The 22,616-nt window shown below is 42.2% G+C and overlaps 5 protein-coding genes across 5 annotated transcripts in view; 2 read left to right on the top strand and 3 right to left on the bottom strand.

Moving 5' to 3' along the window:
* Positions 1–2,432: 2,432 nt before the first annotated feature.
* LOC105529329 (histone H4) lies at positions 2,433–2,819 on the bottom strand. The gene has a single exon (XM_011966439.1). The coding sequence runs from the start codon at positions 2,806–2,808 to the stop codon at positions 2,497–2,499; it is 312 nt and encodes a 103-aa protein (XP_011821829.1). The 5' UTR covers positions 2,809–2,819; the 3' UTR covers positions 2,433–2,496.
* A 7,983-nt stretch (positions 2,820–10,802) lies between these two features.
* LOC105529366 overlaps positions 10,803–22,616 on the bottom strand; it is a 49,083-nt gene continuing 37,269 nt past the window's right edge. Inside the window, exons 9-12 of the mRNA XM_011966493.1 lie at positions 18,620–18,717; positions 18,208–18,310; positions 12,933–13,282; positions 10,803–11,308 (exon numbers count right to left, since the gene is read on the bottom strand). Of these exons, the coding sequence (XP_011821883.1) occupies positions 10,889–11,308; positions 12,933–13,282; positions 18,208–18,310; positions 18,620–18,717 (971 nt within the window). The 3' untranslated portion in view covers positions 10,803–10,888. The remainder of the gene's footprint in view (positions 11,309–12,932; positions 13,283–18,207; positions 18,311–18,619; positions 18,718–22,616) is intronic.
* Positions 12,773–13,316, bottom strand: LOC105529321 (histone H2A type 1-D). Its single transcript, XM_011966431.1, has one exon. It carries the CDS (start codon positions 13,272–13,274, stop codon positions 12,882–12,884), a length of 393 nt encoding a protein of 130 aa, XP_011821821.1. The 5' UTR covers positions 13,275–13,316; the 3' UTR covers positions 12,773–12,881.
* LOC105529322 (histone H2B type 1-like) lies at positions 13,528–14,771 on the top strand. Its single transcript, XM_011966432.1, has one exon. It carries the CDS (start codon positions 13,591–13,593, stop codon positions 13,969–13,971), a length of 381 nt encoding a protein of 126 aa, XP_011821822.1. The 5' UTR covers positions 13,528–13,590; the 3' UTR covers positions 13,972–14,771.
* Positions 18,373–18,936, top strand: LOC105529323 (histone H4). Its single transcript, XM_011966433.1, has one exon. It carries the CDS (start codon positions 18,401–18,403, stop codon positions 18,710–18,712), a length of 312 nt encoding a protein of 103 aa, XP_011821823.1. The 5' UTR covers positions 18,373–18,400; the 3' UTR covers positions 18,713–18,936.

Below are 22,616 nucleotides of genomic sequence, written 5' to 3'. Positions count from 1 at the left end.
TCTCATTGCCCAGGCTGGAGTGCAATGGCAAGATCTTGACTCACCACAACCTCCACCTCCTGGGTTCAAGCGATTTTCCTGCCTCACCCTCCTGAGTAGCTGGGATTACAGGCATGCACCACCATACCCAACTAGTTTTTTTATTTTTAGTAGAGACAGGGTTTCTCCATGTTGGTCAGGCTGGTATCGAACTCCCGACAACCTCAGGCGATGCCCCTGCCTCACCCTCCCAAAGTGCTGGGATTACAGGTGAGAGCCATCGTGCGTGGCAGAACCACTCTTTAAGGAAGTCAGCCCACTAAATATATAGGTTACCACTGCTGAAGACATATAGACTATCTAGTCTACCCATTGATCTCTTTTTTTTTTTTTTTTTTTTTTTTGGATAGAGTCTCTCTGACCCGGACCTGGAAGTTGCTGGAACTACAAGCCTGTGTCAGCATGCCTGGCTAATTTTTGTATTTTTATTAGAGATGAGGTTTCTCCGTGCTGGCCAGGAGGGTCTCAAACTCCTGACCTCAAGTGATCCACAAACTTCGGCCTCCCTAATTGCTGGGATTACAGGCATGAGCCATGTGCCCTGCCTGATCTCTAACTTGTAATTAGCCCCAGTGTTCTGTCTATAATGGAACACAACAGAGGTGATACCAAGTCGACAGGCTCATTTGGCATCAGCTTTTCTGCAAAGAGCTTTTAGGTCAATGGAAGGACATTCCACAATGAAACAAAACTGAATTTTGTGTGATAAAATTATGCTGCTTACAAAGAGACTTAACAATAAATAAGCTTAAAGACAGGTATTTTTGTTTCATGGAACAAATCCATTGTGATTAGTCCAGCTTTGTGAAGCAGCTCTGCTCCTTGTGATCAATCAGGAAATTTCGTTCCTTCCAAGTCAACGTTCTATCATCTCCTAGGGCCTAATGGTCTCTGCTTGCTCAAAACAAAATCAATACCATTATAGCTGGGGAAGAAGGTAACATGAAAGTTTCAAAGCCCAGACCTGGTAGTAACTTTTCTGTGTCTCACCTGTGTTAGAAATAATGTAGCCACATGCTTACATCTGCTCCCAGAAAGACCCAGAAATGTTGCCTCTTGCTAGACAGCCACCTGTCCAGCTTTCTTTTTATTATGATAAAGTGAAAAAAACTTTATTGGAAAAATGAGGGTTTATGCAATATTCTCCACAAACTAAAATCCATTTTGAGGACAGTGAATAATAGTGTCATACTGATAGTCCTGAAATTGTAATTTTACAGTGATTAAGAACAAGGACTGGAGTAACCCACTAGAGAATGGCATACTTATTTTTGTCTCATTTCCTGAGGTGTAGAGGGAAAGAAGGTGGGAATTTAATCATGATAACCTCGGTTTTAAATGCCCATTCATGCAACCACAGTGGCCTGATCTATGATTTAAGGTAAAATGACTTGTGTTAATAATAAAGTCTAAAACTATTTAAGATAAAAGGCCAACAACAACAACAACAAAAACTCGATCAACATACCTTTAAATTGGCCGCGGGTACATTAATAAAAAGTCCTTTTAAATTCAACAATAGAAAATCAGTAGCTCCGGATGGAAGGCATCTCAGAGGAACACAGCCAAACAAGTTGGCCTCTCCCCATTCCACTGAAAAATGTTGAGAATCCTATATACTTTCATGGTTGTTTCTCCCACGGTAATTACTACTTTCTTCTTTAAAGATTGTATTTGCCAGTTAAGTGCCTCCCACACACCTCCTACCCCCCTATACCCATAACCATGTGAACGCCATTTTGTCTTCCTTTCATATAACAATGCCTTGGTAGGAACTAGTACCTACCTCCATTTTTTTCCCTATTCTTCACAGCAGAATCAGCCTTTACCACTTGCCTTCTGTGATACAGGTTTTGTTACCTTGTTTCTCCAACAGCTAGTCTTTGCTACTTTCTTTCTCTGATAGCCATGCAGAATGCTAGCGGCAGTTTGCCATCAGTCTCCTTACAGTAATACAGAAAACACAGGCCATGCGTGGTGGCTCACGCTTGTAATCCCAGCACTTTCGGAGGCCGAGGAGGGGCAATCTCTTTGAGCTTGAATTCAAGACGAGCCTGGGCAACATGGCGAAAATCCATCGCTACAAAAAATACAAAAATTAGCGGGTGTTGGTGGCGCAAGCCTGTTGTCTCAGCTACGCGGAAGGTTGAGGTACAAGAATCCTTTGAACCCGGGAGGCGGAGACTGCAGTTTGCCGAGATCACGCCATTGCACTCCAGCGTGGGAGACAGAGCCAGATTGTCTGAAAATAAATCAAAAAATAAAAGATACACTATCCTCACTAGCCAGTAAGATATGAAGCCAAGACGTAATAAAACAATTGAACTTGAAAACCGAAGCTACTAAACACGTGAAACAATGTTAATTTTAAGCAGTGACTACTACTCTTTCTTCTGAGTGGATAGGTGGCCCTGAAAAGGGCCGTTGGTTTTGCAATAGCAAACTGTGGAGCTAAGCTCAGCCGCCGAAGCCATACAGAGTGCGTCCCTGGCGTTTGAGCGCGTACACCACGTCCATGGCTGTGACCGTCTTGCGTTTGGCGTGCTCCGTGTAGGTGACAGCATCGCGGATTACATTTTCCAGAAAAACCTTCAGCACTCCACGAGTCTCCTCATAGATGAGGCCAGAAATACGCTTGACGCCGCCGCGGCGAGCCAGGCGCCGGATGGCTGGCTTGGTGATTCCTTGGATATTGTCGCGCAACACCTTGCGGTGACGCTTGGCGCCACCCTTACCTAGGCCCTTCCCACCCTTGCCGCGACCAGACATGTCGAAAGCGCAGCTGTGAAGCTTGTAACACAATACCTCTGGCACAGCCACGCAGCACTTTTATAACAGTATGACGGACCTGTTTGAAAACCTCATGAGCAGTGGCGGGAACCACAGTCAGTTCCCGCCCTTCTGTGCAATTCTCCCTTGCTCAGAATGGAGGAGACCAGGAGGGACCTGAGGCAACAAAAGAGTCTCAGTTGGGATTTCATAAATACTCCTAGATATGTATGTGTATGTAGATACACATCATACTTTCAGTCATTAACTGAGCCATCAGTTCATAAACTTTTGACAAAGAAGCCTGACAGCTGTCCCCCACTTTTTCCAGAATATGAAATAATTAGTACACACTCTTTCCCTCACAAGGTGCTGTGTTTTGCTGGGTTTTGTTTGTTTGTTTTTGCGACAGGGTCTTGCTCTGTTGCCCAGGAGGGAGTGCAGTGGCACGATCTAGGCTCACTGCAACCTCTGCCTCCCAGGTTTAAGCATTCTCCTGCCTCAGCCTCCTGAGTAGCTGGGGTTACAGGCGCCCGCCACCATGCCCAGCTAATTTTGGTATTTTGTTAGAAGAGTCGGGGTTTCACCATATTGGTCAGGATGGTCTGGAACTTCTGAACTTGTGATACGCCTGCCTCCGCCTCCCAAAGTGCTAGGATTACAGGTGTGAGCCACGCGCCGGGCCACAAGGTGCTTTCAAAGTATTTTAAGCAAATCATATGTTTATTGTCTCTGATATTATTTTTTATCGATTTATGCATTCCTAGTTAACCAAGCAGGGCTCTTCAGCCTGCAGGCTAGATAGTGCTACTGAGGAAACTAAAAGCATATGAAAGTTACACATTTAGAGGTCAAATTAGGATAAGATCACTTAGGGCCCGTTGAAGACATGAATATGTACATCCCCAAAACAGTTAGAACCTTGTTGGGCTGAAATTTATGAAAATTTATGATTTGATTGTATGCTTTGGTGGTGCCTTTAATCACAGGACAGATTGTAGCCAGCACTGTATCATTCACCACATTCTATTACCCCAACAAATTGGCATCATAGTATCCAGTCAAACTATCATAGAGACAGCCTGCTCCACATACATGCTGTGGGAGTGACCCTGGGCAAGCTATACAAAGTTTCCTTGTTTTAAATGTACTTTAAAATTCTAACTTGTAATTATTTGTTAAGTTGGAACGAGATAATTCTATCAAAATGCTTAAAATAATGTCTAGATTCCAAATAAGCAATCATTAAACATTAATTATGGTATATTACAATATTGTGGGTGTTCTCAATTCCTATCCTTAAGGTTCACCCTTCGAAAGGGATGAGACAGAGTTTTCTAATTTGCTAAAATCTGATTTTGAGAACTCCTCAAAATAATAAATAATGAAAAACTTAACTCATTGTTAATCCCCATAAAACGTTCCAGGTCCTTTGGGTGGAATATTTGGTTTTTCCTCCATGGCTTGTGAGGAGAACCAGGTTTATCACAGTTGTTTGCTGTTTGATGAATTTATGATACATGGAAAAAGACTGCAGAGTAAAGTTCTTAGCCTGGGATACACAGAAAGGCTTCAGGGGATCTGGGAATAAGTACAGGAAAAAAAAAAAATCAAATTTTTTTTTTTCTTATTACTATTCTCCAACAGAAAGTTAGCATTTTCTCTATGTATGAACTCAGGCAACAAACAGTATAATTGGCAGTACAAGTGCTTTTATTTGTATCACATTGCCATTGCCAATATCTCAAAATTGCATTTAAAAATCTCAATCCTAAAGCCGGGCGCAGTGGCTCACGCCTGTAATCCCAGGACTTTGGGAGGCTGAGGCAGGAGGATCACAAGGTCAGGAGATCGAGACCATCCTGGCTAACACAGTGAAACCTCGTCTCTACTAAAAATACAAAAAAATTAGCTGGTCATGGTGGCGGGCACCTATAGTCCCAGCTACTTGGGAGGCTAAGGCAGGAGAATGGCATGAACCCAGGAGGCGCGGAGCTTGCAGTGAGCCAAGATGGTGCCACTGTACTCCAGCCCAGGCAATAGAGCAAGATTCCGTCTCAAAAAAAAAAAAAAAAACTAAATCCTTCCAATCTATAATAAGTCTTAGTCACATGGACAGATTATTATTTAATGTATTAATTTAAAAAGCACCTATGCCAGGGCATGGCTTATGCCTGTAAATCCCAGCTCTTTGAAAGGCCCAGATGGGAGGATCACTTGAGCCCAGCAGTTCAAGACCAGTCTAGCCAACATGGCAATACCCTGTGTCTACTAAAAATGCAAACATTTATCAGGCATATTGGCACACAGTTACTTGGGTGGCTAATCCCTTGAACCTGAGAAGCAGAGACTGCACTGAGCCAAGATTGTACCATTGCACTCCATCCCAGGCAACAGAGTGAGACTCTGTCTCAAAATCAGTAAGTAAATAAAATAAAAAATTTAAAAGCACATATGTTAATATTTCACCAATTTGGATTTTTTATAATTTGATAATGGCATATTCATATAATTGTTTTATTTTGTATTCCTATATATTATCTAATGCATTTAAAACCATTATTCTAGGCGGGGCACAGTGGCTCATGCCTGTAATCCCAGCACTTTGGGAAGCCAAGGTGGGTGGATCACCTAAGGACAAGCATTCGAGACCAGCCTGGCCAACATGGTGAAACCCCACCTCTACTAAAAATACAAAAATTAGCTGGGCATGGTGGCACATACCTGTAATCCCAGCTCCTTGGGAGGCTGAGACAAGAGAATTGCTTGAACCTGGGAGACAGAAGTTATAGTGAGACAAGATCACGCCATTGCACTCCAGTCTGGGTGACAAGAGCGAAACTCTGTCTCAAAAATAAATAAATAAATAAATATTAATCTGGCCAGACGTGGTGGCTCATGCCTGTAATCCCAGCACTTTGGGGGACCAAGGCTGGTGGATCACTTGAGCCCAGTTCAAGAGCAGGCTGGACAACATGGAGAAACCCTGACTCTACTAAAAATACAAACATTAGCTGGGCATGGTGGCATGCTCTTGTAATCCCAGCTACATGGGAGGCTGAGGCACAAGAATCACTTGAACCCAGGAAGCAGAGTTTGCAGTAAGCCAATATTATAGCACTGCACTCCAGCCTGGGCAAGAGTTAGATTTCATCTCAATAAATAAATAAATAAATAAATAAATAAATAAATAAATAAAATAAAATGCTTCTTAGAAGGAGAGGCATAGTGTGGGCCACTCAGAGCTAAATGGTGAAAACTTGAACAAGTTACCTATTTCATAATTGATCTGCATCTTCAATGGTGTATAATGCCTCACCCAGTTATTCAATTTAAAATGAAAAATAAGAGTCAAGCACTACTATGTCAACAATACTGCACAGGGCATACTGCTGCAGAAAACAAGCATTTGGGGAGTAGCCACAAAGGCATAATAAAGAAATGGAAAGTTAAGGACAGTTGAATTATGTTCTGGTTTGACACAACTCCCTAGATATATTTCTGCACATTTTTTTACGTAAATATTTGTATGCCATACTATAATACCAATCTGTACTTTTAGTTATTTGTAAACTACTAGGAAGATTTAAAAGTGGACAAGTATGCAGTTAATATGAAACAGATTATAATGACCTTCTAAGAAATCAATGTGGGGGTGGCCTGGTGCCGTGGCTCACGCATGCAGTCGCAGCACTTTGGGAGGCGGAGGCTGGCGGATCACAGGGTCAGGAGTTCAAGATCAGCCTGGCCAATATAGTGAAACCCCATCTCTAGTCTCTACTAAAAATACAAAACTTAGCTGGCATGCACCTGTAGTCCCAGGTCCCAGCTACTCTGGAAGCTGAGGCAGAAGAATTGCTTGAACCTGGGAGATGGAGGTTGCAGTGAGCCGAGATCACGCCACTGCACTCCAGCCTTGGCAACAGAGTGAGATTCTGTCTCAAAAAAAAAGAAAAGAAAGAAAGAAATCAATGTAAGAATTCAAAACAGAGAGAGATCTCATCAATTTTGAGAGACGGGGAATGAAAAATATAAACATTTCAAAATACATCATTAGATTAGTTTGAAGTTTAAAACGGTGCAGAAGAGAGAAAAAAGAAGAAAAAAACTGAAAAAAAGATACTCTGGAAGGTAATATAATTAGACCAAGATCACATAGCTCCTAAGGGGCAAAACAAGACTCAAATACATGTCATCATGTTTGCAAATTCCATACTTCTACTAAACCAGAGTTCCAGAGTGTTGATTTAAGGCCATATAAAAGAGTTTGATTGCCATACTAAAGTTATTCTTAAATCTAAAGCTATATGAATCCAGCTTTTTCTCTCTCTTTTTTTTTCTTTGAGACGGAGTTTCACTCTTGTTGCCCAGACTGGAGTGCAATGGCGTGTTCTCCGCTCACTGCAACCTCCATCTCCTGGGTACAAGCGATTCTCCTGCCTCAGCCTCCTGAGTAGCTGGGATTACAAGCACGCGCCACCATGCCTAGCTAATTTTTGTATTTTTAGTAGAGACGAGGTTTCTCTGTGTTGGTCAGGCTGGCCTCGAACTCCCGACCTCAGGTGATCCACCCACCTCAGCCTCCCAAAGTGCTGGGATTACAGACGTGAGCCACCACGCCCAGACGAATCCAGCTTTTTCTTCATGGCTTGTAAGAATAGAGAAAAACAGTTTTTAAGTGAAGAAAACATAAAGCTACAAGGAGATGGGGCACATAAATTTGAAGCTCATATGAGGAAGATTTCACCCAGAGCAATGAAGAGGATGAATGACAGCAGAAAGGGATGAGAGAAAGGAACCACCCATCAGAAGGCTGTAACAATAGCCAGTCCAAAGAAGAGATAGAAGAGCAAGAATTACAACCATGAAAAGGCAAATAAACAAGGGAAGATTAATTTAGGGAGAATTCACCAAACTTAGTAACAGATTGGATTTGGCAACAAAGGAAAGGGAATAATTGAAGTGTCGGTTAACAAAGCAATAGTGTTGTTGTGAATAGAATATATAGGAATGTCACTTGAAAGGTTGCTTCCTAGATGTGGTTGGATATGTTGAGGGTGTGTTATAGGTAAACAATAAAGCCAATATCCAGCAATCTTAGTTAGACAGAAGCTACTTAGATGAGGATGGTCATACTGAGAGTCTGATACAGAAGATGAACAAGCGGATATCCAGCAATCATCCAGAAATGCAAATTTGATACTTAGGCAAGAGGACAGGCCTGAAGGGAGAGACTTTAGTTACCTGCAAGAAACTAACTCCCAAACCCATGAAGGCAAATAGGACAGTACCTTAGAGAAGTCCCGCAGTTGGAAGGCTACAAGTCAGTTCTTCCTTTGTTGGTGCTCCAGGAAATCAAATATAATGGGTCAAAGCCATTTTAAGATTAGAAATACATGGGCTCCATAAAAAGTGAATACACACTCAAAGTAAATGTGATTCATATTTAGCTCGTTTCTCATCTCAACCATTTGATTTTAATTTTTATTAACATTAATTTGTTCATGTCCTAGTTGCATTTGCTACATGAAGTCATTTGTATTTTGATGCGATCAAAAAGTGTGAAACCCTCACCTTTTGGGTTTTGCTCTGTCCCCAGCATTTACTTCCTTCATAGTCTTAGTAAAACATATAAATGTATATGCTCCCCAGATCAACATATGTTCAAGACATTGAGAAGTGAAGAAAATCAGTTAAATCACTTTCTGCCATCACTCCATTTTCCTCTCATATCGAACATAAGCTGTACTTCATTCACTATAAGCCTATATCGTTGTTTAAACAAGAAATGTAGTACTGAATATGAAACATGGTTGTTCTTTAAATTTCTCTCTCTAGGGAATTTTGTGTGTGTGTGGTGCTTGTGTGTATAATACTTGATCCTGTTACTTGAATATTTTGCAAAAGTTTATCTTCCCCATGTCCCCAAGCATGACAGACCCCTGAACCCAAAGACTCATGAACATTTTAGTAATAATTTCTCCCAGTAAAAATTAAAAAAAAAAATTTTTTTTGACTCATAAACGAGTCAAACTCTCTGTCTTTTATGCCCTTTCCTGGATCTCTCCTGAGTTCAGCTATGCAAACAGTCCCAACATCAGGAGAATCACTGATCATTGTATTTCCCATTTTCCCGAGGAAATGTTGAACATTTATTTGAACCCTCCCAAATTAACTAAATATCCAAATAGTAACAAGAAGCTATCATAAAACATTTTCAGCCCCAACTAATTTTATCAGAAAGAGCTGTTGTTCTAAGTATCCGTACTGCTGTTCTTCTGGAGAAATTCAAAAAGAACCTGTTATTTCTCTTCTCATATAAAACAGATTTCCTGGTTAAATCTCAATGAAAATCAAGTAGTTGTTCACTGTATGATAGGCCAAAAATGTGTAGGCTATTATGAGACAGCAAGCAATTGAAGACACGAATGGAAGAGTTTATATTTTAAATGAAAATCAAGTTGTCCCTCTGAACTGTGAATCTCTGAAAGCTGGAGCGTTTGATAAAGGCCGAGGCTGCCTTAATAAAAACTAGAGAAAGAAAATGTAAAGATCATAAAGGCTTAGCCGTTCTGGTTCGTTGTAGAATAGAATTGGTGTGATTCCTCCTCAGGAAATTTAAACTATTTTGCTTTTCTGAATTTCAACAAACAACTCAGAAACAGGGTTGAGACTAGGTTGCTGCCAAGCTGAAAGACTGAGCTGGGAACCAATCAGCGCGCAGCGTGTCTATGTGTGACATAACACGTAATCATAGATACACTCGCAGCCTGATTTTTTTTTTTTTTTTTTTTTTTTAACTATTAGATATCCAAACCTACAATCAAGTCCGAAACTTTACATGCCGTGACTCCTGGTGTATCTCCCAAGTCAAAGACTTAAGTAAAGAAAAAGGTTTGCGAGTCCGAAGGTGCAGTGAAGCGCAAGACATCCAGGCTCCTTCGGTACCTGAGTTCACTAATGACCTAGCAGCTGCCGCGCTCAAGGTGTTGGCGGCTATGTTAAGTAGAGCGGCCGCATTAAGCCGGAGCTTGCCGGTCGCGGTGTAATCTCAGCATTTTGGGAGGCCAAGGCGGGAGAATCTCTTAAGCTAAGGAGTTGTTTTTGATGGTTTTGTTTGTGTTTGGGGATTTTTTTTTTTTTTTTTTTTGACGGAGCCTAGCTCTGCTGCCCAAGCTGGAGTACAGTGGGGCCATCTCGGTTCACTGCAACTTCCGCCTCCCGGGTTCAAGTCCTTCTCCCGCCTCAGCCTTCCATGTAGCTGAGACTGCAGGCGTGTGCCACCACACCTGGCTAATTTTTGTATTCTCAGTAGAGATGAAGTTTCAATGTGTTGGGCACGCTGGTCTCGAACTCTTGACATCACGTTATCCGCCCGCCTTGGCATCCCAAAGTGCTGTGATTACAAGACTGAGCCACCTCGCCTGGCCAAGCTGAGGAGTTTTGAGATCAGCCTGGGTAACATAGTGAGACCTCGTTGTAAAAATAAATACAAATTTTAAAAAATCATTTGAATAAGGTTAGGCCTTGAAAACAAACGAGGGCATCTTCGTGCTAAGAAGAGCAGCGCCTCGGATTCGTCCCCGCTAAACAAGGCGGTCTTAGGAAAATCAAGACCGAGGCCAGGAAAGCCGCTGCAGTCATGCCCAAGACAGCTGTCCCCGCAGCCGAAAGGCCCAAGAAAGCTTGGGGCGCCCTTATTCCGAAGAAAAGTACTAAGCAGACCCCAAAAAAGGCTTTTGCGGATGGAGGCTGCTGGAGAAAAAAGTTGGTTGGTCAAAGGTGGCCAAGAAAGTTCCCAAGCCGGAGGTACCCAAGCCCCAGAAAGCGGCCCCCCAAAAACAGAAATTAAAAACTAGAGTACCTTAAAGGCTGTTTTAATAACTGCCCAATTATTAAATTTTTTACACCAATTCCGTGAAGGGAGGGGAGAGGGATAGAGGTAAGAATGCTTACTTACCTTGACTGAACAGAGATTCCAGTTTACGGACAGCAACAGTACACAGCAACTTTTATAGAAAAGGTGATTGGCTCTGAAAAGAGCCTTTGGGTTTTGGTTAGCACACATTCACAACAAAATTTACGCCCTCTCCCCACGAATGCGGCGAGCAAGCTGGATGTCCTTGGGCATGATAGTCACTCGCTTGGCGTGAATGGCGCATAGGTTGGTGTCCTCAAAGAGCCCCACCAGGTAGGCCTCGCAGGCCTCCTGCAGCGCCATCACCGCCGAGCTCTGGAAGCGCAGATCGGTCTTGAAATCCTGCGCGATCTCACGGACCAGACGCTGGAATGGCAGTTTGCGAATCAGTAACTCGGTCGACTTCTGGTAGCGGCGGATCTCCCGCAGAGCCACGGTGCCGGGCCGGTAGCGGTGGGGCTTCTTCACGCCGCCGGTGGCCGGAGCGCTCTTTCTAGCAGCCTTGGTGGCCAACTGCTTGCGTGGCGCCTTCCCACCCGTGGACTTGCGAGCTGTCTGCTTGGTACGAGCCATTGCGAACTTCTAAACCCCGCTAAATGACGAAAAACCGAAAGCCTAGGCTTTTCTACCCGTATATATAAAGGCAGCCCTGTTCTGATTGGACCAGGCAGCCTTTCCCCTGCAGCTCCATTGGTGGAGACCTCCACTCCCTGACAACATCTCCTGCATGTAGACCAAATATTAAAACTTTCCTCCGTCCGTCTCCTTTAACTGCTGGTGTTTTCAACCCTTACCCCTCTGTGCCATTTTTCTGGCTTTTTTAAAAAACGTACTTTGATTTTCCTCTGCAAAATTTTATCTAGCTACTAGGATAACGTGTCTTACTTAATTTTTAAAAAAACGTTGGCGCCTGAAATTGGCTTTGATCAACGTTTTGAAAAAACGCGCGCTAGTTGTGATTGGTCAAGTGATTTCTTTTTACCCTCAAGTTTAGAAAGGCTAATTTTATATCTTGATTTGTCTATTTAAATTTGGAGATATTTTCAATAATTTGTTCCAAGTACACCATGACTATTAACAATTTGAAACCTGATGCCAAGCAACATGAACACATATTTAACTACAATATGACATCCTCACATGAAAGCACTCTCATCTTTTACAAGTTCAACTGGTATTTTTGTAATCTGCTGTAAAGAAAAGAAATAGCCAAATTTATAAATGGCACAAAAAGACCAGTGTGCCCTTGTAGTCATGCTGAACACTGTGCAAAGAAAAGAAGCTCCACCTAAGGGCCATCTGGCTCCAGGGGATGTAGGTTTATATTCCTATTTATAATTAATGAGAGTTACCTCAGTAGAGTGGAAAGTGGCTTGCAAAAAGCAAAAACAGACCTCAAAAATCCTTACAAATTGCAGGTAATTTCGTATCATTAAGATGCATACAAAAGATAATAAAAGGTTGTTTCTGGTTCTGTTGCTTTAAGTCACTACATTCGTATGTAAATGTAAACACTGACGAACATTAACCTCTCTCCTGTATTTCTCACGCCTTTTAACAGCTTTGCAATCGTAAGGGGCTGCTGCATTGATCGATTTAAATTACCTGTGACATATACTCTCTCTGCATTTTAATTAGTTTGCCTTTTTTTTTTGAGACAGAGTATCTCTCTGTTGCCCAAACTGGAGTGCAGTGACCCGATCTCGGCTCACTGCAACCTCAGCCTCAGGAGTTCAAGCTTTTCTCCTGCTTCAACCTCCTTAGTAGCTAACATTACAGGCGCGCGCCACCACGCCCGGCTAATTTTTGTATTTTTAGTAGAGACGGGGTTTCACCATGTTGGTCAGGCTGGTCTGGAACTCCTGACTTTGTGATCCGCCAGCCTCGGCCTTACAAAGTCCTGGGATTACACGCGTGAGCCACCGCGCCCCGCCGATTTGCTTAACTATTTTTATGGCGACTTTAAAATGGAAGGTTAGTTTCACGTTGCACAGTCTAAGGACACCAACTTATAGGTAGAAGAATTACTAAAGAAAACTGCAAAATAGCTGACATGGAAAAAAATATGAGCCCTTTTAATGAATACATGGGTGGCTCTGAAAAGAGCCTTTGGTTAAGATTGCCTCCGTAAAAAGTCAATATACAAATTCTCGTTTTACTTGCCCTTGGCCTTGTGGTGGCTCTCAGTCTTCTTGGGGAGCAATACAGCCTGGATGTTGGGCAGGACACCGCCCTGAGCAATTGTGACTTTACCCAGCAGCTTGTTTAGCTCCTCGTCGTTGCGGATGGCCAGCTGCAGGTGTCGGGGGATAATGCGGGTCTTCTTGTTGTCGCGGGCCGCATTGCCCGCCAGCTCCAAGATCTCGGCAGTCAGGTACTCCAGCACCGCCGCCAGATACACCGGCGCGCCGGCCCCAACTCGCTCGGAGTAGTTGCCCTTGCGGAGCAAGCGGTGCACTCGGCCCACAGGGAACTGGAGCCCGGCCCGAGAAGATCGGGTCTTAGCTTTGGCTCGAGCCTTTCCGCCTTGCTTGCCGCGTCCGGACATTTTGATATCTTCAAATAGATGTTGAGCAACGCAGTGAAAAATGTAAAACCGAATTTTGTTAGCAAGTGAGAAACTATTATACTTGGAGGCCGAATTGTAAATAACGCTATTTGATTGGCTAGAACAACCTACCAATTGCAAAGAATCGCGAGAATCGCCTAATTTGCATACGACAGGGCACACAGAGACAATTTATCCAATCAATATGTAAGTTTTCAAACGCCAGTTTAGGACACCAGCTCTAGAGATATTACGAGCTGCAGAGTGAGGATACTTGTCATTTTTCTTTAGGTTGTGGACGAGGTGTTTCTTTAACATGCCTGAACCTGCTAAGTCTGCTCCTGCCCCAAAGAAGGGCTCCAAAAAGGCGGTGAGCAAGGCGCAGAAGAAGGATGGAAAGAAGCGCAAGCGTAGTCGCAAGGAGAGTTATTCCGTTTACGTGTACAAGGTGCTAAAGCAGGTCCACCCTGACACTGGCATCTCATCGAAAGCCATGGGTATCATGAACTCCTTCGTCAACGATATCTTCGAGCGCATTGCGGGGGAGGCTTCCCGCCTGGCGCATTACAACAAGCGCTCCACCATCACCTCCAGGGAGATCCAGACCGCCGTGCGCCTGCTGCTGCCCGGGGAACTGGCCAAGCATGCCGTGTCCGAGGGCACCAAGGCTGTCACCAAGTACACCAGCTCTAAGTAATTCTAACGTCTTCATACCCAATCCCAAAGGCTCTTTTAAGAGCCACCCACTTTTTCAGCTATAGAGTTGTAATTACCTGCATATTTTCTGTGTTTACCAACAGATTTGGTTTTATCTTGATTTGAGGGGTTTGCTGCTGTGTAGGTCTAGAGCACAGTTCTTTTGATTGCTTTAAGGCAAAATGCTGTACTTAAGTTAGTGGTAGCATATTTGTTTTACCCAAAGTGCTGGTTACAAGGCTAGCCCATTGTGCTGATGTGCACATTTTTCTTATGTTGTGCTGTGATGTGTCCCTTGTCAAACTGGTTTCATAAGCAAAGAACTTTTGAAATTAAGTAATATTTCTTTTGCTACTGACAGTGTGGGGAAAAAGAATGTCTTCCTTAATTCCGGTTTAGTCATAACAGCATTGGCAAGTTTGCCTGGTTAAAATAATATAATCAAATTCTTCAAAATATAAGGAAAGCAAGACAAGTAATGTGCATGAAAACTGAAAAATGTGAACACCGGTGCCTGGATGCAGCACTAATAATCAAAATTGTTCTTTGTTTAAAGAAAAGTTTGGCTACTGGCAAAATAACATTTGGGAGTAATAACTGGAAGTCCAGGAGAGAAACACCCTTAACCCTAAAATATTTTGTTGTCACTTCCTCAAAGTTGTTTTTTACTTTTTTTCCTTCAAGGTTGACTTCATATATCTTCATTTTATTCTAATAGGCAAAAATTGTGATTTTTAAATGAAAAAATAATTTATGTCATTCTACTTACAAATACCACAATTTTTCTATTCTATATACTCACATATAAAGATACTGAAGTTGTAGTGTATTGCCTGTAATTACAAACCTTACTTAAGATCATAAATTGTTATGAATGGCATCCATTGTAGAATACTTAGAATTTTTACAAAATATTTTTGTATTTTAAAAATATTTAAAATATTTTATACAAAATATTCTTAGAATTTCAACCCAGTTAAGAAAAAAGGAATAGTATTCTATATTACTTTCTTTTCTTTTTTTTTTTTTTTGTTATGAAGTTTCACTACTATCGCTCAGACTAGAGTTCAATGGCACGATCTTGGCTCACTGCACCCTCCGCCTCCTGGGTTCAAGTGATTCTCCTGTTTCAGCCTCCCAAGTAGCTAGGACAAGAGGCAGCTGCCACCACACCCGGCTAATTTTTATATTTTTAGTACACACGGCCTTTCTCTGTATTAGCCAAGCTGATTTCGAACTCCTGACCTCAGGTGATCCACCCTCCTCAGACACCCAAAATGCTGGGATTATAGGTGTGAGCCACTGCACCCGTCCCACAGTTTTTTTTCAACTTCCCACTCCCTGTCTGGCACATAAATGGACACAGAACACAGCACTTACAAAGCATATATAAACATTCAAATAAACAAACCCCAACTGAAAATATGAAAACAACAAGAAAAACCTAGAAAAATAAAAGCTAAAAATACTAAATAGCTTCATGTGCAAATTTACATTGGTATAGCAGTCAATTTTTGCTTTCTGTAGTTCCATAAGTAAATATCTAAACTAAGGTGTACATCAGCTTGAGGGGAATACAACAACTTTCTGAAATTATATGCAAAAATGTGGCCATATGTGTTTCTCCTTCCCAGAACAAATTATATAGCTTTCTATCAGATTCTAAAAATATTGTGATCCACTGTGCTAAGCAGAATAAGGCTACCCCAGTGATGACCACATCCTAATCCCTGGAGTCTGCAAATTCCTGCAGTCTTTGTTACATTACGTGACAAAGGGCAACTAAGGTTTATATGGAATTAAGGCTACTAAATTGGCTGACCTTAAGGAGATTATCCTGCATGTTACGAGTTAACCCAATACAATTACAAAGATTCTTAAAAGTGGAAGAGGGAATTGGAATAGAGAACTAGAGATATAGCAGCATGAGAACGATTTGGCCATAAATTTCCAGCTTTGAAAGTGAAAGAAAAGGACCATGATCCAAGGAGAGAGTGGCATCTACAGGGTAAAAAGGCAAGGGAAAAGATACAGGCTCTTTATTTCTTTAGTTAATATCAAGTCAACACCTTGACTCTTTTGCTCAGTAAGATCTGACTGAGCCCCAATTTTAAAAACTATATAATTACAAATTTGTATTTTTTAATCATAAAATGTGATAATTTTTCAAACCAGCAATAGGAAACCAGTGCAACTATACAAGTTTAAGAATTGAGTAATGTACCACCCCTGGCCCGAGACCCCACAGTCGCCGAGATGTTGATGCCTAAGAAGAACCAGATTGCCATTTATGAACTCCTTTTTAAGCAGGGAGTCATGGTGACCAAGAAGGATGTCCATATGCTTAAGCACCTAGAAATGGCAGACAAGAATGTGCCCAACCTTTGTGTCATGAAGGTCATGCAGTCTCTCGAGTCCCAAGGCTACTTGAAGGAACAGTTTGCCTGGAGACATTTCTACTGGTACCTTACCAATGAGAGCATCCAGTATCTCCATAATTACCTTCATCTGCCCCCAGAGATTGTGCCTGCCACTGAAGGCCACAGTCATCCAGAGTCCAGAGCCTGGCAGCCCTCGGCCTAAAGGTCTGGATGGAGGGTGAGCAACCTGCAAGCCTCACAATAGGAGAACCCGACAGCGATACCTACAGACGGAGTGCTGTGTCCCCTGGTGCTGACAAGAAAGCCAAGGCTGGGGCTGGATCAGCAACCGAATTCCAGTTTAGGGGCAGATTTGGTCATGGACGTGGTCAGCCACCTCAGCAAAACTGGAGAGGATTATTTTGCATTGAATAAACTTACAGCCAAAAAACTCAAAAAAAAAAAAAAAAACTCAATTCAGTAACATATTAACTAATGTTCTATTAAATTACAATTTTATACATTTAAATACAAATATGTAAATACTATTACAATTATTATAGAAGTATGTAAATTCTTCCTAAATATCACAGCCTCACAGAATTTTGATATTGGTGGGATTTTAACAGCAGCAATTTACAGTTCCTTTTTGTTTAGTCTCTACATATTTGATTTCTTTTCACAGTAGAAATCCTAACATTTGTATGGAAAGGAGGAAAATTTGATTATTTTTAGGTTTTATGGCCAGCTTTGGGGCTAGCTTTGGTTTATATGTTCCATCTTGGGGAGGAAGGAGTCTAGTTCCTATAGCTAGCTTCCAGGGAGAATGGGAGGGAGAGAGAGGAATGTAGGAGGAGAAAAACTTACTGCTGAGGCCGTCATTTTGTAGTTTTCTGACTCCCAACACCACCTTTTATTTTAAAAGTCTGTAGGAAGTTGCCTATTTAATACCTTGGCCCACTACACGTTGCCAATTCTCTTGTGATAAAGGCTGCTACCAGAATCAAAAAGAAAAGAAAACTAACAATAGAGAACTAAACATTAACACACCAGTGGGTTTTTAGGTTTAGATGTGCAAGTTAGCTAGTTGTTTAAATGAGAATTATAAATTTTAATAAACAGGGAAGAAAGAAAAGCCAAAATTGTAACACGGGCCTCCACAATGAGGACTAGAATTAATGGGATCACTAATTTTCTTTCTTTTTTTTTTTCTTTTCTTTGAGACGGAGTTTCACTCTTGTTGCCCAGGCTGGAGTGCAATGCTGTGATCTCGGCTCACCACAACCTATGCCTCCTGGGTTCAAACAATTCTCCTACCTCAGCCTCCTAAGTAGTTGGGATTACAGGCATGCGCCACCACGCCCGGCTAATTTTGTGTTCTTAGTGGAGACGGGGTTTCTCCATGTTAAAGACTGGTATTGAACTCCCAACCTCAGGTGATCCGCCCTCCTCAGCCTCCCAAAGTGCTCGGATTACAGTCGTGAGCCACAGCGCCCGACGGATCACTAATTATCCATATTTTTCTCTTCGGGAAGAAAACCCTTTTGGTCAGATTTCCCTTAGCTTGGTGCTGGAGAGGGTGAGATCTTGCAGTTTTCAAACACTTCCTAAGGGGGTTCGGTCCCCAAGAGAGCAAGCAGCAGAAATGTCAGAGGCACCATGCCTGTGGGAACAAAGCTGAACTCCTCATGGAAGGAGATTGCTACAGTTCGTCTTGTGAGCCGAAGCTCCTGTTCAATCGTTCTAGAGCATCCAAGCAATAAATGATATTAACCTAAAAATGTTAATATATTTAATCTCATTTAGTTGTTAAAATAGGCCTAAATTTCCTCTTTGGGGAGGTAAGACTTGCAGAGACGCCTCCATGGAGGGCGCACTCTTCCCGCGGGAACTGGTGTCCTTGGTGACGTCATCCGGGTCTGAGTTGTGAGGGGTGGGGCTAGTAGGAAGTACCAAAGTTCCCGTATGTGCGTTTTCAGTCTTCAATTAGGTCCGAATTCCCAGCATATAAGGGTACTACCGTCGCTCATCTTCCAGATTTCTCCAGTTTGTCTTTCAGGCTAGTTCGCCATGTCTGGTCGTGGCAAGGGCGGAAAAGGCTTGGGTAAAGGGGGCGCCAAGCGTCACCGCAAAGTCTTGCGAGATAACATCCAGGGTATTACCAAACCTGCCATCCGGCGTCTTGCTCGGCGAGGTGGTGTCAAGCGCATTTCTGGACTCATTTATGAGGAGACCCGCGGGGTGCTGAAGGTGTTTCTAGAGAACGTGATCCGTGACGCTGTTACTTACACGGAGCACGCCAAGCGCAAGACCGTAACAGCGATGGATGTGGTCTACGCTCTCAAACGACAGGGACGCACTCTTTATGGCTTCGGCGGCTAAGGCTCCTGCTTGAACGACTCAACATCTCAACTATCCCAAATTAAAGGCCCTTTTCAGGGCCGCCCACACTTTCCCTTAAAAGAGCTAATGACTTTTGCTAACCACTTAGTCACTTCATAAGTCATTGTTCCTATCCACAGGTACGTATGTCTTTCGCGGTTTTTTTTTTTTCGTTCCAAATTATATTTGGTTTCAGCATACCATTTTTAAGGCTACGATCCCTTTGCATTTAGAATTATTAGGCATAGGCTTTTCAGGAGGTGTAGTAGGGGTTTAGCTTGCACCGAAAAGGTTAGAGTGGTGGTGTCTCATTTGTTTCTCTTACCGCTTTTTTTTTTTTAAAAAATACCTAAAACTGCATGGTTTTTCGCATAAGTAGGAAAACTGCCAGAGTGCGTAACCGCTCAAAATGGCGGACAGCGAGGAACAAAGCCGGTGCCTGGCAACGGGCGGATACGCGAATTAGCATAAGGAATCTTCTGGGCGGTAATGTGGGCCTTAAATCCTGGCGGCTTGTTTTCTGTTAACGACCGAGTTTCTGGTGTGTAGAGGCCCCTGGGGTAGATCAGCTCACGCGAGGAGAGGTTGCAAGTATGCATTTCGGAATATTAATGAAGCCAGCCCAGTTGTCCCTTAGAAGTTCTAATATCTGCTGTTTTTTGAATAAAGAAATTTGACCCTTTAATCTTACCCTAAAGCTTGAAATTTAACATTTAACTCACATGAGACAAATCTTAAAGTTTAGGAACTCATGTTCCTGCCTCAAGCGAGGAACTGAAACTCACCGGATCACTGCATCCACACCGTGAGACTCCATGTTTCTCAACCATCATGATTGCTTCCTTAGCACTCCCTGATTTCCTGTTTTTTCGCTCTTCTCGCTACATAAACCCCCCCAATTTTGGTCCGGGAGACGGATTTGTGATTTCATCTCCCTTTCTCCTAAGCAGCAGCACGGGATTAAAGCCTTCCCTCCTAGGTCATTGAAATTCTCTGGCGAGCAGCAGGACCTGGACTGAACCCCTGGAATCTCGGTAACAAAAACATTTTTTAAAAAGTAGGTAGAATGTTTATGACAGTTTTTATAGTGTACATACTATGCTATAATAGGACATTATACCCCAAATTGTTGAGTATATAGTAAACCCCACATAATCGAGTTGCATGGCTAGCAGAAAAAATGAAGGATTAATCATCTTAGTGTTAATTGTCGTATGATTTCTTTCCTGTAAGCAGAAACTAACTGCTGGAAAGCATTGTAGAAACTAGTTAGAAAATGTTCCAACGGATTCTGATTGACCAGCCAGAAATCCCTTTCCCCTGTTTTGCAGTCCTGCCACAACTCCAATTAGAGGACCAGTCTTACATATATTCGTTATTGATAAGTGGACATAGATCTTAAGCCAGTTTCAGCCAGCTTGTAGAGATTGAACAAATTGTCTTTGTGCCCTACAGTTCATCTTTTAGCATAAAGCTAAATCCCACCTCATTGTAATGCTAAAATCCTCCCCATGGTTCACATGAAATGTATGTTACATGTTTTGCCAAAGTGTAAGTGCCTGACTTCCCTCATGAATAATATTCAAAGAATTTTTCCAAACCTACTTAATCTGTGATGTAGGATTGACTGTAAGGCATGTATATATTCCAGCTCCCCTTCACTGACACAGAGTGCTCACTACATCCTGGGATTCTTCTCCCTCTGAAAATAAAACCTTCGTTACTTCCTACTTGGATCTCATTGTCTATTGTTCAAAAAAGACATGTACTCATTCCACATTGAAAACATCCCAGTTATGCCCCAGATGTATTGGAGATCTGGTTTGTTTAAAGAAGGATGCCGCCATAACTTCGGTTGTGTCTCCAGTTTTCTTATCTAAAACAGGCTCCTCTCCCCTACTTCCCCATTTTTGGACGTTGATTTTTTGAAGACCAGACTTACAGAATGGTTTTTTTTTTTTTTTTTGGATTGGCTTGATTCTTAATCATTTTAGCTTCTGTATTCTCCATGTCCTGTAAAGTACAAGTGACTTCCATACACTTAATTGAAAGGTGAATATACCTGTCAGGAACAGTTTACACATTTAATGTACATAGTAGTACACTACATCAGAAGCACTTGATGTCTGGTTTTATGCAAATTCAAAGTGATAGAAAAATCGCAGGTTTGGGCTGGGCACAGTGGCTCATGCCTCTAATCCCAGCACGTTGTAAGGGCAAGGTGGGCGGATCACCTGAGGTCAGGAGTTCAAAACCAGCCTGGCCGTCATGGTGAAAACCCAACTCTACTAAAAATAAAAAAATTAACCGGGCATGGTAGCAGGCACCTGTAATCCCAGTTAATCAGAAGGCTGAGTTAGGAGAATGGCTGGAGCCTGGGAGGCGGAGGTTGTAGTGAGCCAAGGTGGTACCACTGCACTCTGGTCTAGGCAACAGAGAAAGACTGCCAAAAAAAAAAAAAAAATTGGTGGTTTAGGGTGATAGTTCCACTGAAAATGAGATTTTTCTTCTAGCCAACAAGTAATCCGTAGGCTGATACTTTGAAATCAGGAAAATAGTTATTTTGAATGTCATTTTTTAAAAGTGTGACCTTGTGCATATATATGAAAAGCATCATGTTATTGGTACTAAGGCACTGGTTTGAGGAGAAAAAGTTTTATGAGGATGTTAGTGTAACAACAGCGACAAAAAGGAGCACATAGCATGTGCCAAGCATTGTTCTACGCTCTGGGAGTTAAAGCAGTGAATGAGAAAGAACAAAACAATATGTCTGTGTACATAGAATTTATATTTATTGGGTGGTGGTACACACACAAAACAAAACATACTGTGTCAGATGGTGCTGACTGCTATGAAGATCACTGAAGCAGGAAAAGGCATAGCATGTGGTGGGAAGAGGTGATATTTTAAATGATACTGTCTTGGGAAATTTTACTCATAAAATGATAAAGAAAAAAAACATTGAGAAAGTGAGGACGCTCCTGGCTGAATAAAAAACCTCTTCCTTCTTTAATCCGGTGTCTGAGGAGTTTTGTCTGCGGCTCGTCCTGCTACAGGAGAATATTCCAAATGGAATACCAAGCAAGAAAGCCTGGAGGTAAAAAGCAAGTATTATGGCTGGAAAAAGGGGCAGAAGTGAGGCAGACATTGGAAGGCAGGACAAGGGACCCCGCCACACTTCTTTACATGCTATGCTGACTACAGCAGCACCCAGCTCCATAACCTTGCAGCCACTGAAGCTTCCACTCATAAAATCAAGCAATCAGACATCAAAGAAATAGAACACTCTAACCACAAACATCCTGGCCATCAGCATAGGGACTTCCAAAAGACCTTCCCCAAATGAACATGCACTGTAGGGTCTTAGATTATCCTAATCTAAATTTTGCATCATGTTAATGATAAAAATTATACCCCTGTATGAAGATTTAAGATGCCAGTGAGGCCTGAGACACAGGAAAAAACATGACAAGGGACTGCAAAGGTGTTTCCAAAGCAGACCACGCCAAACATGCCATGATGTCACCTGGACAAAGCCCAGAAAAGAATAACAAAGTACACTAGCTTGCTTTCAAGGAGCCAGCTGCAAGTATACCTCTGGCTGCCGTCTCCCTTTCTGCTCAAGCGGAAAGTCCTAATAAACTGCCTTGCTCAAGTCCATCTTACATTCTTTGTCGATTTTTATTTTGTGAGGGTCAAGAACCCACTGCTGGTATTGGAGAGGGTGCAAATTAAAAACCAATAAGATCTGCAAGGTAAATGGAGACGAGTCTCTATATGGCCTTGTAGACCAGTATGACTACTGTTTTATTCTGAGTGAGATGGGAGCCACTGCAAGGTTTTGAGCAGAGAACTGACATACTCTGATTTATAGATTTATAGATTTATATATATATATTTATAG

This window comes from Mandrillus leucophaeus, unplaced genomic scaffold (genome assembly GCF_000951045.1).
Source record: "Mandrillus leucophaeus isolate KB7577 unplaced genomic scaffold, Mleu.le_1.0 Scaffold760, whole genome shotgun sequence".
Classification (NCBI taxonomy): domain Eukaryota; kingdom Metazoa; phylum Chordata; class Mammalia; order Primates; family Cercopithecidae; genus Mandrillus; species Mandrillus leucophaeus.
The sequence above is the reverse complement of the archived record's forward strand: the minus strand, read 5'-3'. Positions and strand labels throughout refer to the sequence as shown.